General features: G+C 41.4%; 1 protein-coding gene across 1 annotated transcript in view; it reads left to right on the top strand.

Annotated features, from left to right (window-relative positions):
* Nucleotides 1-16151, top strand: part of DGKQ (diacylglycerol kinase theta) — a 149417-nt gene that overhangs the window by 33728 nt on the left and 99538 nt on the right. Inside the window, exon 2 of the mRNA XM_019490650.2 lies at nt 3602-3681. Within this exon, the coding sequence (XP_019346195.1) occupies nt 3602-3681 (80 nt within the window). The remainder of the gene's footprint in view (nt 1-3601; nt 3682-16151) is intronic.

The raw sequence follows: 16151 nt of genomic DNA, 5'->3' as shown, positions 1-16151 counted from the left end.
GTCTGACTGTGAAGAAGTTTTTCCTAATGTTGAGTCTGAAACCGTCTTCCAGGAGTTTGTGGCCATTATTCCTGGTTTTCCCCAAGGGTGACCTGGTGAACAGCTGTTCACCAAGCCTTTGATGTGTATTCCCCTAATGTAGTGGTAAGCTGCTACCCGGTTCCTTCTCAGCCTTCTCTTTTTCAGGCTGAAGAGTCCCAGGCCCCTCAGCCTTTCCTTATATGGCTTGTCATGCAAGTTTCTGATCATACGGGTGGCTCTTCACTGGACTCTCTCAAGCTTGTCCATGTCCTTGTTAAAGTGCGGCACCTAGAACTGGATGCAGTACTCCAGCTGCAGTCTCACCAATGCCAAGTAGAGCAAAAGAATCACTTCCTTGATTTTGCTGGAGATACATCAATTGATGCACGCCAGCGTATTCTTTGCCCTGCTGGCTGCAGCATCTCACTGCCAGCTCATATTCATACTGTGGTCTATTATAACCCCAAGGTCCCTTTCATTTATGGTGCTGGTCAGTTTGGCGCCACCACGCCTGTAAGTGAGCAGGGGCTTGTTCATCCCCAGGTGGAGCAATTTATATTTCTCGACATTGAACTTCATCAGATTCTGATCCACCCAACTTGCCAACCTTTTTAGGTCCACCTGTACTTGTAGCCCATCTTCAAGTGTAACCTCGCTCCCCCATATCTTGGTGTCATTTACGAACTTGGCCAGTGGCTTCTTCACTCCCACATCCAAATCTTTGATAAGGATGTTGAAAAGTACTGGACCAAGCATGGACCCCTGTGGGACACTGCTGCCCACTTCTTGCCAGGACGACAGATCTCCAGGTCCCATCCTGCAGCCAGTTTCCGCACCCACCTGATTGTCTTGGAGTCAAACCCACGATCCTCCAATTTTCTTGCGAGGACATTGTGGGAAAGCAGATCAAAGGCTTTTTTGGAAGTCAAGGTATACCATGTCGACCTCCTCTCTCTTGTCTAGGTGGCAAGTTACCTCATGGTAAAAGGAGATGAGGTTGGTAAGACAGGACCTGCCTGCGATGAAGCCATGCTGGCTGTCGTTCAGGATCCTACCTCCTACAAGCTTACTGTGAATAGCCTAACTTCTATCCCAGGGAAAGTCCTGGAAAAACTCATCAAGGAGTCTAATCGGCTTATAGTTACCCGGGTCCTCCCTCCTGCCCTTCTTGTGGATGGGCAAAAAGTTGTTGAGCAATGGCCCCACACTCCCATTTGTTTTCCTCCTGTTCCCTATGTTCCCAAAGAAGGACTTCTTGTTGTCCTTGATTCCCATTGCTAATTTGAGCTCAGTTGCTGCTTTAGCCTTCCTAAGCTGTTCCCTACAAGTGTGTGCCATCATTGTATAGTCCTCCTTGTCCTGCCCCATGCTTTCATTATTTATAAGCCTCTTTCTTCTTTCTTAAGAGGACTGTGATTTTCCTGTTTAGCCAAGAGGGTTTCCTAGCCCTTCCATTTCTTTTTCTCCACATGGGAATGAATTTCCTTTGTGCTTCAAAGATCGTGTCCTTAAGGAACAGCCACTCTTCATGCATGCCTTTTGCCTTTGGTCCCTGGTCCTGCAGCACTTCCCCTACTAGTGACCTGAGCTTGTTGAAATTTGCATTTTTTTTAAAGTCCAAGACTTTAACCCTGCTATCAGATTTGTCTGCCTTGTGACTGACAGTGAACATGATGGTTTCATGGTCGCTGTTGCCCAGACTGCCCTCTATATTTAAGTCTGTCACCAGGTCATCTTTTTTGGCCAGGACCAATTCTAGCAGAGTGTCGTCTATGGTTGGCCCATGCAACTCTTGAGTCAGGAGAGCTCCTCAATGCAGGTCAGGAAGGAATGCAACTGAAGTGACCTGGCCCAGTGTTCCACCCAGGAGATGTCGAATAATTAAAGTTGTCTGTGACGACCATGTCTGGGTGTTTTCCTGCTGCTCCCCATGCAGCCCTCTAAGTGGCGAGCACCCCATTGGTATTCTACCGCAAGCATACTAAAATGTAGGATTTCTAACAATCCAAATATGTTAAGCTATATATTTTAATATCATATTGTAAATATAACACTCCTAGAAGTTCTTTATGCAGTCACAATCCATGAATATTCCACAAGATAATGACACTGCTTCTTGTACAGGTGGCAAGTTAAGGTGTAAAGAATAGTTAAAGTTAATTGATTTTCTTTTTATGAGTTGTGAAGTTCAGAACTTCAAACATGGGCATCTACGAGTCTTTTCTCAAGAAATGATAATGTTGTTAGTAACCTAATTATGTGTTAATGATCTCTCAGCATGATTAAATATTCTGAAACATCTGCGTCCTTTTCATTGATGGAGATCTGAAAGCCAATATTTTATTCGTAATCCAACTGCTACTATGTAATACCACTGTTCCATATAGCAAGGTCTGGGTAGAAGTAATTGTCCGATGTGTTAATTTCTAAGTAGTAACAGTTAATGATCCTACAAGGTCCTGAATGACAAGAAATACCATATTTTCCTCACATAAAACATGCACATTTCTCCTCCTTGCCCCCCCCCCCCCCCCCCCCAAATTGGCAAGGGGAAATTGGGGTGCATGTTTTATGTGGAAGAAATATGGATCACTAGGATTCTGGAAATTTGGTGTTGGGGGAGTGGTAGCGCTGTTAATCACCACCGCTGCAGTCCCCTAGCTGGATGACACGTCCCATGCACCGGATTGGGCTGGCGTGCAGGGTCAGAGTTAGACCTGGAGCATGGCCCCAGACATCAGTTACTTACCCATGCTGTATGGTAGACCTTTATTCATTGCTGCCTTCCAAAAACAGGATGTCATATTTCAGGTCCTGGTCCATACAAGAAAACATATTTCTTGCCACTACTTAACCCAATAGCAAGTGACTTCTTGTGCTCTTATTATAATTTTTTTTAATTTTAAAGCAAAAGAAGTTGGAAAATTTATTTTCCAAGGGCTACAATGTATTAGCTTTAACATAATTTACGTATCACTTCCACAGTAAAAATTGCAGTTTATTTTCAAATTTGTAATTAACCTGTGCTTTGTCTTTCCCCATTTCTCTGTTGGCTAGTGACAGTGTGCCTTATTAGCCATTAGTTATTTCTTATTGATTATAGTGACCTTGAGGGAGAAAAATTATTAACAGTGCCAAGGAACCAAATTCAGCCATAGGCAGCTTGCTATATTTAAACTTAAGGCTACTCTGGATAATGTTTGTTTCTGGGGGGAGAGGAACATGTTGGTGATGGAAGGAGTATAACTTTTTTGACAGTAAAGGAAGAGGAGAATAGGTGATATGAAGGTCTCTCTGTTGCTAGTTGGTTTAGATTTCGTATAGACACTAGTTTAGAAAGACTACGTTTTGCTACATCTTAAGTAAAAAATAAAATAAAAATGCAAGTGTGTGTGTGTGTGTGTGTGTGTGTGTGTGTGTGTGTGTGTGTGTGTGAGAACACTTGCATGTACACATCAGAACCTAGGGGAAAAACTAGCTTGCCTTTTGTTCATGTTGCTTGGATATATTTAATCTTTTTCTATTAACTTGTTTTTGAAAAACGTATCAAGGATACATTTTTTTCGTTTTGTTTTCACAGTTTGTAACTTTATGTCTCATGAGAAGTGCCTCAAACATGTGAAGATTCCATGCTCATGTATTGCTCCAAGTCTTGTAAGGGTGAGTCGGCACTCATTGTCAAATTTATTCAAAGCAACAGCTCCATGTTTTTATTGCTAAATATTGTTAATGTTTTAAAAAATCTGGCTTCTTAATCTAATGCTTTTTTATATAAGCTAAATGCATTATTTAACAGTGAAATTTTTAAAATATCTTTAAAGTTCAGCAGTTTTTTTTAAGTAGGATTTCTTTTGAACTTGCCTGGCACATGTTGTTATGGACAAACTGCCTTGAAAAGTGATTTGCATTTCTTAAAGTTTAGTAGATGTTGTCTAAGAATGTGTCATTGCTTGTAAGAATTGTAATAATGGACTATGGTGACTGAATCAAATGAGATTCATTAACATACAATATTAAGCATAGCTTCCTGGGCAAGATTTTAGCACATTATCACATTTCTACACATTAGTGAGAGCATGTAAAGTCTTTGCTGTTTAGCAAGGAATTAGGTTTTTTTCTTGTTTGTTTGGGGGGTTTTACTTTTGTAAGTTGTTGCATCTTAAACTTTGCTTATTCTATTCCCTTACAAAACTGGAACAAATTTACTTTTGAAAAGGTTGAAATTTCAACATATGGAGTTCTACTTTCTTCGTTTTAGGTTTTGACTTGGTAGGAATATGTTCAATTTCAGGCAAGACCTCTACTAGAAATGTAGCAAGATGCCTCATTTTTGGAACCACAGGATGATTTTTTACACGTGATTTCACTTGCAAATAAATCTTCCTGCAGGATGGAAGAAATTAATAAACACTGTGGAAAATAGAGCTCAGCTATTTACAGTAAAGAAATGCCTTGTTACTGCCTTTACAGGGGTATGGGGCTTAGCCTTGTTGTTGTTCTGCCATTGCAGGAAGATCCTGTTGGCTCATCCAGACTGTTTCCTGGGATGTCACAGTTCTTGGACACCGTGGGTGTGTTCCCATGAGTGGGAATGTACATTTCCCCAGGAACAAATACCAATGGCACATATTCATTTTTGCCGTGCTGTGTTGTGCTGCTAGTTTTTGCTGTGTGGTGCCATGCTGCACCACTTGTTTTTGCCACATTTTTTAGATACTGGGATTTACTAGTATTTAATTTTGCTGCCATTCTGCAAATATGCAGTGTGGCAAATGGACTAATGTGCACCGCATACATTTTGTGGCGCCTCAAAAGACTGAGGCACCACAAACTGCATGTTGCTGCTTGTGTGGAGGCGTCCTGCGTGCGACGGAATAAGCCCTCCTGAAGAGCACAAGACATTCGCAACTCTTGAGAAAATTTTCTCTTTCTCTACATTCTGCCTTGCAAAAACAAAGTGTATTCCTTATTTGAGGATGTGTGGTATTAAAGAATATATGATAAAATAGTAACAAATCTAACTTAAAGGCATGCAAAGATATTATGAAGGTCAGAGGAGCATGAAAATGAGAAGATGAGGTGGTAAAATGCCAGAAGCATAAATTAGTAAAAAAACATTAAGGAAAATCTAGAAAAATACAACACAATTGTTCTAATGGCCATTTGAGTGAAGCAAAGTGGGGATAATAAAACAGTTACTGAGAGAGAGCAGTAATCATGCAGTTTTGGGAACCTCTGAAATGAGACGCACCTGCTTCTTCTTTTGATGTCATTGAAGTGTTTGCAAGTTTGTTTGTTTGTTTTTTATATATAATGCCATTGAAACCCACCCAGAGTCAATATTTTATGTAACATATGTAATGAGCATATAGGAATTAACTAGGACACTGGATCTGGGGTTAGGATGTCATCATATGTTTAATTTTTTGGGTGGTGCGTATGTATGTGGATGTGGGTGCAGGAATAGGAAGGATGGGGGCAATGGGAAGCATACACAGAAAGAGCTTCCTTTCCCTTTATTTGCTTCCCGGGGTGTGATTTTTATCACAAGCTTCTGTTTTGGGATGAGGGACATAGCGTTAGAAGCAGCACTTTTCATTAGGAGGCAATTCCATCCATTTTGAGGATAGACCCTTATGTCCGATATGCAAGGCTGCCCATAGCTATCACTTTATGGCTCCTAATGGCCTCTACACAGTTAACTTTTTCATCTTGTGCAACAGCGTTGGGCTGCCAGTCAAACTAGGCTGAGGATAGTTTTTAGTGTCGGTTTAACTTGCTGTATTTTGGCTTGTCAGAGAGATGTCAAAAATTTAACGAATGGAACATTGGGTTTGACTTCTGACACCTTAACAAAACTTAATTTCTCTCTAGCTCCACTTGAAAGACCACAAGGTGGCACCCCTCTACCTAGTTAAACTGAAAGCAGTAAAAACAGCTCTGGTAGGTTAGTACTAGTATTGTTAATATTGCTTCTAGAATGATCAGAACAACTGAAAAAACTTTAGGGATGTCTTTATACTCTGCAGCCAGATGAATTCTAGGGCCAGATATTGGAATATATTTAGACTGATTTGATGAAAATGATACTGCATTGCACAACTGCTTGATGAAAACATCTTGTACCAAGCAAGTTCTGACATCTGTGTCAAAGAAGGCTGAATATGCTAGCAAGTGCAGGGACTGAGAGCTATGTAGGACAAATGGTGGAGCAATACAATTGAAGATGATTACCCCCTTCACCCCCAAAAGCACTATGAACAATCTGCCTTGCCTGATTCCAGTACCAAGCAGTGATGGTTCTGCCTTGTTGACTAATTATTCATGATTTGCTTTAAGTGGATAATCATTTTTAAGAACCTTGTCAGTTGACAGTCCAGCATAAAAATGAGGTCATCTGCCAGATACTACCAAGAAGAACTGTGGAATCAGTTGTTGGGCCTGTAGATACAATAATAGATGTCATTATGAAGGCTAAACTTGTACTGTTGGCGTTTCCTGCTCTAGAGAGAAAGCTATGAGAGTTTTAGAAAGTAAGGGTGCCTGTATACAAGTTGGAGAGGCTGCTCCAATGCACTGGAGAATAGGGTGGGTGAATTGGAGCCCTGACACGCGCCCCCCCCCCCCCCCCCCCAGGAGGTGGGGGTGGGCTCCAGTACCACCCGCCTCATCCTTCAGTGGGGTTTGTGGCTGGCAGGCAGCACAGACAGAAATTACAGAAGATGCTTTGTTTTGAAATATCTTCATCTGGCCCCTCATGCAGTGAGGGATTAGATTTTCACCTGGTTGGCCATTTTTGAAGGCGTCTGCAGCCATACACTTGGTTGGTCACAGCTGTAAACAGCTTTCTGTACCCTATGGGTCTTGTTGGGTATCTGCAATAGTCACTTAAAAAACAACCCCATCCCTCCCTCTCCCCCCCATTTATTTTCTGGCATGTTAAATGCTGTCTTTCCTTATGTTTTCTGTATAGTAAAAATATACTTACACTTTAGTTTTCAAGAGTCTCCATTCTAAATACATGCTTTTAGAGGAGCTGGGCACTTCTAATAGTTGTTCTCTATGTCTAGTTTATATAAAGTGTGTGTGTGATAGTTACCAAAAATTCTACTTCTGGGGTAGCACATCAAGTGTAGACTGTAGTCCAAAAACACCATGTAAAGTACAGGGTCTAGGGGATATCTAAAAAAGAATGTGCAAATAAGCCCTTTCCTAGAATTGTTGATTAAACATATTTATAGAGACCAGCAAGTGTCCACCAAGATTTTTATTTTTAGTTTCTTCTTTTATTTTTTGCAGAGTAGATTAGAGGTTGGCAGATGCCTTGTTTGTATGCATGACATTTTCTCTAATTTTTCAAATTAGAAAAGGGAAATAAGGAAGTGATCACTACTTTCTGCCTGTTTCGTCATAAGTAAGGGATTTTTTTCCAAGTGGCTCCAGTTGCGTGCAAGTGGTTGCATATGTCAGTTAATGTGCTTTTGATCAATTACTGTAAAAACTGAGAATTGGAGTAAAAATGATGAATTTATATTTATTAACACTAACACTTGAGTGATCCAGTTTGCATTGAACATGCCATGGTTAATGGCCAGAAGTTTCAGGCGTTGTCTCGTGCTGTGGGGTTTTGCTTACGTATGGGGATTCCCAAATTAGTGATCCCCACAAAACAGTTGGAAGTCCTAATAGTTTTGAACATAAAACCATTTCCCTGAGATCTTAATGTAGCACCTAACTATGGTCAGTCATTTAATAAGATTATCAAATCTTACCCACCCCATTCTCCAGTGCATTGGAGCAGCCTCCCTACTCGTATACAGGCACCCTTAATTTCTAAAACTCTCATAGCTTTCTCTCTAGAGCAGGAAACATCAACAGTTCAAGTTTAACCTTCATGATGACATCCATTGTTGTATCTATCAATCTTATGTTAATTTCCAAGAATTTAAGTAAAAAAAAAAAAAAAGAAGTGATTCAATTGGATGCAAGGATACCAATTGATTTTGGAAGATAGAGAAGAACATTGATAGTTAAGAACATGAAATGGTTAGCATGAAAACAGAGATAGAGGAGTGGAAGCAGGCTGGAGGAAATGAAAAGATAAGTGGAGAGAGAAGATGATGTTACAGGTTACCTTTTAAACCAGGAGTGGGCAAAATGTGGGCTGGATGTGGCCTGCGAGGCCATTGTATCTGGCCTGCAGGGCCCTGAAATAATTTAGAAAATTAATATTAATCTGCCCTGGGCTGCCTGTCATGCGGCCCTTGATAGCTTGCCAAAACTCAGTAAGTGGCCCTCTGCCCAAAATAATTGCCCGTCCCGTTTTAAACCATCATAAAGGCGCATAAAGCATTCACCCCTTAAAGGATGCTAACTTGTGCTAAGTACCCTTTAAATGTATGCCACTTCAGGTGAGGGTTATCTTTTGATCCATTTTACCTGGGTCGTTCCAGCGTAGTTAGTTTTCTCTGAGGAGATAAAACACTATTTTCATTCCTTCAGTGTTCTAGGATGCACCATTCCCAGCCCTTCCCTTTGCTCTGTGGAAAAACTTTCATACCTCCTGAACTCTACTGCCCAGAGAGGTGGTGCTAGTCCCAAGCCAACACTCCTTACTACCTCCAGGGCATGTGATCCCAGCACACCCTGGCCACTCTGAGCACCCAGGTGCAACTCACCTGTTTGCTTGCTTCAGCACCCCTGTGCAAACATCAGCAGCAATCCTACTACCACCTACCCCTGAAAAGAATGAGCCAGAAAATGGAAACCATTCTCATCTGGGTGTGAGCTCTGCCCCAGTGTGACATGCACGCAGCGAGCCTGCTGGGTTTCGGCTCTGCCTTGGTGTGAACGCTAACACAACTCTTTCCCCGATGTGGCATGCAGTGAGCCTGCTGGGTTGCAGCTGTGCCCTGATTTGAGTATTGACCCAATCCTTCCCAATGCCAATTCAGTGAAACAACATGTGCAAGATTTTGGTCCTTTTATTATTAGGATTATTATCTTCACTCCGTTCTCTTTACTTCTTCTCTCCTCCCATTCCCTTCAAACAAATGCCCTCCTCCCATCCCCCTCCCAAGATTTTTTTTTTTTTCCCCTCCCTCCTCCTCTCTCGCCCCTGGGGAGGGATAGAATCGTAATTGCTGTCCATGCCCCTGCTTCCCAGGAACTCTAATGGCAAGTTATAGTAGTGCAGGTCTGAGGCAACATTAAGGCTAACCTATGACTACTCTGAAACTATTCAAACTTTATGATGGCATAACATTCCGCAGATTTAAAATGTGTTAAAGGTAACCTGTAAGAGAACCCTCTAGAGAGATTTACTGTCCAGACTCCATGTTGGAATGCAACCGTACTCTGTTCTACTTTTGCTTTGTTCTTCTGTGATTGTGTCATGGAATCTGAGCTGTATTCTGTGGAGTGGTGTTTTCTTTTCTCCTTCCATTGGCTAGGAGCCTTTTGGGGTCTAATGTCCCAGAGGAAAGGTAAGAGTAAATGAAGGTGAATTTGAACTGAACACCACGCAGCTAATTTGCTGGGTGATGCATAATGGGGGCATGTGCCCCCCTCCCCCAAGAGCTCTGGTGCCTCCCCTGACGGCAAGCAGCTGGTAGGGGGGCACAGTGCTAATGCCCCCCCCCCCGAAATTGTCTCCACCAGTGGCAGAAGTGCCGGCACTTGTGCCGCTGCTGTGTTGCATGCGGAAGTGATGACACTTCTGCCACCGCCGTGCTGCAGGTGCGCTTGGTGACCAGCCACTGGGGGATCCACCTCCCCCTGGTTGTTGCCCTTCTGGTGACCCCCCAGACTTGGGAGGCACCAGTCACCCATGCCCAATGGCACATTATACCCTGTTGGGGTACTGATGCAGTTAAAAAAGTGAACAAGTACTATCTATTGGATTTGGAACGGTCATCTCTGATCTTGCCCATTAAGCTGCGTGTCAGTCCTAATATCTTGACTGGAGGTTCGGTGCTTGTTTGAAGGCTAGGATGGGTGGCTCTGGGAAGATCTTTTTAAGAATAGGGTCTCTTTCTAGTATGGGTTGCAGTTGTTTGAGGATTTTTCATACAGGTTCAAGGGAGGGGTGATATGTCATAACCAGCGCACCAAACTTTGCCAACCTCATCACCAGAAGCAAACTTCCTCAAGCCCAGAACACACCAAAAGGATCCAGACCATGCCAGGACAAGAAATGCAAAACCTGCCAACACATCTCCACCACCCCCACTATTACTACACCCCACAACAGAGCCAGCAGCATCCCAGGATCTTACAGCTGCACCTCCAGAAATGTAATATACCTCATCCAATGCACCAAATGCCCTGATGGAAAATATGTAGGAGAGACCAAACAACAACTGTGCACCAGAATGAATGCACACCGGAAATCTATCAAAGACAGGAATACCCAAGTACTGGTGGAGGCATGTTTCTCACAGGAGGGCCACTCTCTCTCCAATCTCTGTCCTGATCCTCAAGGGAAACTTACACAACACTTCCCAGAGACGAGCCTTTGAGCTCCATTTCATCAACCTGCTGGATACTAGAGATCAGGGACTAAACATAGACATTGGATTTTTGACACATTATAATCTGCCTGGCAACTGACTCCCCAGCCCAGCCCAGCCCCTGGCTTGTTTACTTTTCATTCCATCCAGGAAGAGCACACACCAACTGCTGCAGCTTCCTTAGCCTGACGAAGGGTTTTTGAACCCGAAAGCTTGCTTAATAACCATTCTCCAACCATTTGGGTTGGTCTAATAAAAGATATCAAATTCACCCAAGGAACCTTGTCTGCCTATGTCCTTAGACCAACACGGCTACAACCTACACCCCTGTCTAAGACTTTGACTTTTCTTCTTCGGTCAATGGGCAGACTTTGACCAACACCTGGAAGCTTCTGGAGGCTTCTTCACCAATCACCATTCACCTTTTTGCATATGTTCATCTCAGATTTTGTTACTAATTGTGTTGTTTTTCACATTCCAGTCTGTTTTTCTGTCTAGGTTGTACCATCTGCCACCCTTTTTGAGGGCCCCTCTATCTTATCTCGTTCCTTACTGTAGCTGATTTACAGCACACAGGCTTAATTGCTGCTTTTTCCAGAAAAATGGTTAACACAATTAAGATGGTTACTTAACATAAGCAAATGGCTGGTTTAGATATCATTCTGCCTTGTGGCTAGCAGCTTTGCTAGGCCACAGGTCATGCCTTCATATTCAGTTTTAAATCGCTTGCTCCCCGATAATACAAATTATTGTTACCCTAACAGTAAAGAGAGAAGTTTTTTTTTTTTTTAAATCAAACCTGTCCTTTGGAAAATAAAAATGCAGACCAGGTAAAGCCAATAAATAATAACACAAATGTCTAGTAACATGGTTTTGTTAGGAGGTTAGAAAATGGATTTGTTTTGGATGGCTAGGATTACTTGGAATAAGGTGATCTTGCCTTAAGCGGGGGGTTGGACCAGACAATCCTAAGATATTTGAAGAGAAAGGGGCCAAATGCACAAACATGTAAACAGGAATTTTCCAACAATCTTATTTAATCAAAGCCAAGATAAGGGTGTCTATCCCCCTGTTCCACCCAGTCAGCAAAGGGTGGGGAGCCTTGTCTTTTATTCAAGTACTAGCTCAGAGCAGTCAGTAGCTCAGCTCCAGCTTTGGTCTCAGGGTCTGGGCTGAAAGCTGGAGCTGAGCTGCTGCCAGCCCTGGACTGAGATGGTTCATTTGGCAGAGGAGGGGGCTCACAGCTGGGGGAGTGTGGGGAAGACCTTGGAGGGGGGGATGAGGGAGACAGCCTGTTTGGCTTGCTGTGGTGGAGATTTGCCCTGGTTTCAGTGGGGGGCTGCAAGCAGGCATCTGGACATTTGGATGCTTATCTTGCTGGGATCCTATTATGCTTGCTGAATTCCTGCCCCTGGGGCAGGGGGCTGGACTCGATGATCTTCTGATGTCCCTTCCAGCCCTAGTGTCTATGAATCTATGGTTGGGTGCAGGGTCTTCCAATGGGGACCTGGCACTGCTCTAGGACATGGAGCCAGGCAGCTGGCAAGATCTTCCTTCCAATCCCCTTGTGCAAGTAACTAAGTAAAACACTCCAAAATAGTATCTTTTTACAGGAAAATAATATTTCTTTATTGAAGTATTATTTTGGAACACTTCAGCCAATTCTCAAATGTTTCAAAGGGCTTGTATGTTTTTACAACTGTCCCTTTTTACATGTTTTAATTGTTACTTCCTTTGAACTACCATGGACTAAGGGGTTATAAAGGAAGGTATGATTGTGTTAAGATAAATGATTTTATCCTGTAATTTTCTGTGCAGACAATGTGGGCCAGACACCTACTTCAGACTTTCTTTTCAGTACCCTGGCATGAAGTTCATCTGGTCCTGCTGACTTGAATTCAGATCCATCAAAAGCTCTCTGTCTCTCTTGTTGTCTCGTAGTTTAGTTTGTTCTCTACTTCATTTAAATAGTCCTTGTTCATTGTCTGGTTGTAGTTGAATTGACCATAAAAAAAGAAAGAAACAATAAAAAGACCAGGTAAAACTTATGGTACACTCATGGGGGATTTTAATTTCCCTAGTATCTGATGGGGAAAAAATGAGGGAAAATCATAAAATGACCAGTGAGTTCATAACGTAGAGGACAACTTTTTGGAAAAGAGCTGCTCAATGACTTTTTTGTCTTGCCTAATTAAACAAACTGATTGGGAAGCTAACAATTAATAAAAACACAGAAACAGGGCTGTGGATTGTTAGGAAAGAGCATGCCAGAGCTTATGCCAGCTGTGAGTGAATTGAAGGCAATGGAGTCTGATTTATTTGATCCCAAGTTGCTGGAAAAAAATTGGTGGAAATCTCAGCTCCTGCAGCAGTACTTACAAAATCATGGATTATTTTGTGTCTATCTTTTTTTAAAGATGGGTGAGAGGAAGGTTGACCTGAGAAATTATAGACCAGCCAGACTGACTAAAATGCCTGGGAAGTTGAAAGAAAATTTTCAAGCAGTCCATTTTTAGACATCTGGAGGAGGAAGAAGCAATCCCTAGATGGCTGTATGCTGTATTAAAAATAAATCATGCCAAATCAGTTTGATTACCTTTGGGGTAATTCATTGTGGGGATGCGGGGAGTGTGGTTGATATAATGTATTGGATATAGTAGATTTTGATACAGTTCTGTGTTACATTCTCATAAGTAAACTGGAGAAATGTGAACTTGAAAGAATTTATGTTAGGTGGATACATAATTGGTTGAATAAATACAAATAAAGAGTAACTAAATGATCACTATCAGAATGGCAGGAGGTCTGGAGTGGGGTCCACAGATTCATGTCCTGGCTCAGTTGCTGTCAGATCATTTAAAAATAAATGGTACTAGGGAAAATAGAGAGATTCCTGATTGATTGTGTTGGCAGTGTGACAGTTGCAAAATGCAAATATAGTTTTGGGTTGCATTAATAGACGAAGGGCATGTAAGACATGGGGGCTGACTGTGCTGCTTTACTCAGCACTGGATGTATTGTGTGCAACTTTGGCTTTGTGTTTTAAGGATATGGAGAAATTGGAAGGGATTCAAAGTCAAGGAAGAAAGATAATAAAGGTGTTGGAATATTACGAAGAAAGATTGAGAAAACTAGGTATGTTTAGTTTGCAGAAAGGGAAATTGAAATATTAGTTATCAAATAATTGAAGGATGCTATAAAAAAAGGTTCCATGTTCAACTGTTCTCTCCTGGTACAGAAGGCAGATCATCAAACAATAGGTTTAAACTTCACTAAAGCAGATCTGGATTATGTCTCTGAGAACTTCTCAACTCTAAGAACAGTAGGACAATGGAACAAGCTGCTCAAGGAATTCCTTTGTTGGAGGTTTTCAAGAGGATTTAGGATTAAGTATTTCCTTCATTTACACAGGGAAACATCCCTCTTCTAAGCCTATGCTTCTGTAAATGATTTTCAACAACTTCTTTCAATATTAGGGTAACTTTTTTCCCTTCTAGAAACAAAACCTATCCCCCACCTTCCCCCTTCCCCTTTACATTTTTTTAACAGGAAGCAAAAAAAGTCTTGATATTTCTCCTGTCCACCCAAAATATTTTTCTAAACAATGAACATTCTTGGGTTTATCCATCCTTCCCTTCCTTTCCTTCCCTTCCTCTGTTCATATATCTGCCTTCTAGTATGGGTTTTGTATGTATGTTGATGAGCACTGTATCTTGGTGCTTGAGAGAGGATGTGCACCATCAATAAAATGCTGAACTGATTGTACAAAAAGGATTACATGGTTGCTTTTAACTAGAGGTGCACCAATTTATATTGGTCCATATCAAATCAGCACCAATAAAAGGAAAATTAACTTTATCGGCAATCGGCTTTTTTTGGCTGGTGTAGCTGATAGTGTCACTGATAAATGCTGTGAAGAAGGGTGCCTATGCCCAAAACCTTGCAAATAAAGAATTTTTTTTGCAAATATCTAGTTGGTCTAATAAAAGTTATTACCTCTGCCTTATGTTTGCATGATGTCATATATTATCTAGAATCTGCTTTTAAAAATTGTTTGCAGTACTTTTTTAAATCATTATTTTAAATTTCATCAGAAATAGGATATAGCTTATTATCGTGGAGCTGTGAAGGATGACAGTTTATTGGTTAGTCATGGAGGCTGTGTTGGTTTGTTAAAATCAAGACGACATGATTCCTGGGCATTCATATAACTACAGCTATCAAGGCACCGAACTTCTGGACTCGGTCTGGCCTTTGGATATTGTCTCAATGGTCGAAAGGGGAGATGGAAAGTCTGGGGGGGTCTCCACTCCTCCATACTCTTCCCTAGGCATACACATTAAAGATCCTGGTGATCTCTTATGCATGCATCGTGGTCAAGAAAGGATTGGCGGTTGCCTACTGCTACATTTATATAAAACTTTAAATTTTAAGTATTGAAAGCTAACCACAATTTATAGATAGGAGTAATTTGAATTCTAAAATCTGAAAAGCACATTTGTCTGTCTTGCATATTGCTATCATACTAATACAGTATGGTATTAAAAATTGTCTGCAGGGTGTGGATCATATATTTAACTATGTATTTTAATGTTAAGTTTTCACGCTTGTTAGTGTCAGTTTCTGTCTTTTAGATACTGATTCTTGCAGTTTGGTAGCATTATTGTGCTTGATGAAGAGACTTGGTTATAAGATGCACTTATAGCTATTATTAAATTCAGGCTGTATCAGAAGTAGGGCATCTAGTTTTAACTGCTCAACTAGGGTGTTTCTCCTAGTCTTTATTTTGGTACATTACTTATTTCTGGATTTCAGCGATATTACTTGATATGTGAGCAAAACAACAGATTTTTATCTCATGCATTAATGTCACTAAAAGGTTTGCTAAAACTATTAGTTTAGCCCTTAGCAACAGAACCTTGAAATATATTACTGATCAGTGGGAAGTTGAGTTCCTTTCTGGACCATAAGACTGGTAGTATATCTTCCTCAGAATTCAGAAAAATAATTTTCAGTCTGGTCTCTTTCATCTACTATAAACAGGATCAGTTGAGGTTCAGAATAGATGTCTTTGCTGACCAGTCTTTGAAACATTAATTGGCTCTCTTGGCTGGAGGTTGCCAATGTTTCCGGCAGAGGGCCAGACTGTGACCCATCTTGGTCACTGGGACCTGACTGCTGCTGTGGTGTGGCATGGTGAAAGTCGTCTCCATTGAAGCCTGAGGTGCTTAATTGCAAAGCAGCTCAGGCAGAGTCACCCCATTGCCAAATGCTGTTGAAGCCACAGCTCCACAGGCTGGATCCAAAAGCTCTGTGGGTGTAAGTTGATGACCACTGTTTTAGGCAATTTTCTGTTTTATGTGGGCAGAGTAGAGTATAGGACATGTTTTGTCAGCTGGTTGGCTCCAGTACTAGGACAGGTACAAAAGGTATATGGTTACTGGCCAGGAAAGGAAAGATTTAATAATACCTCCCTTTATAAAATTAACTTGCAGAATATTTACTTTTGGACACCTTTTAATTGTATATCCATCCAATTAGATTATAAACCCTTCAGATCAAGGTCCACATCTTCATATGTGGGTGTTGATCATCTAAAACAGCAGTGCTCTTTTCTAA

This window comes from Alligator mississippiensis, chromosome 3, assembly GCF_030867095.1.
Source record: "Alligator mississippiensis isolate rAllMis1 chromosome 3, rAllMis1, whole genome shotgun sequence".
Classification (NCBI taxonomy): domain Eukaryota; kingdom Metazoa; phylum Chordata; order Crocodylia; family Alligatoridae; genus Alligator; species Alligator mississippiensis.
The sequence above is the reverse complement of the archived record's forward strand: the minus strand, read 5'-3'. Positions and strand labels throughout refer to the sequence as shown.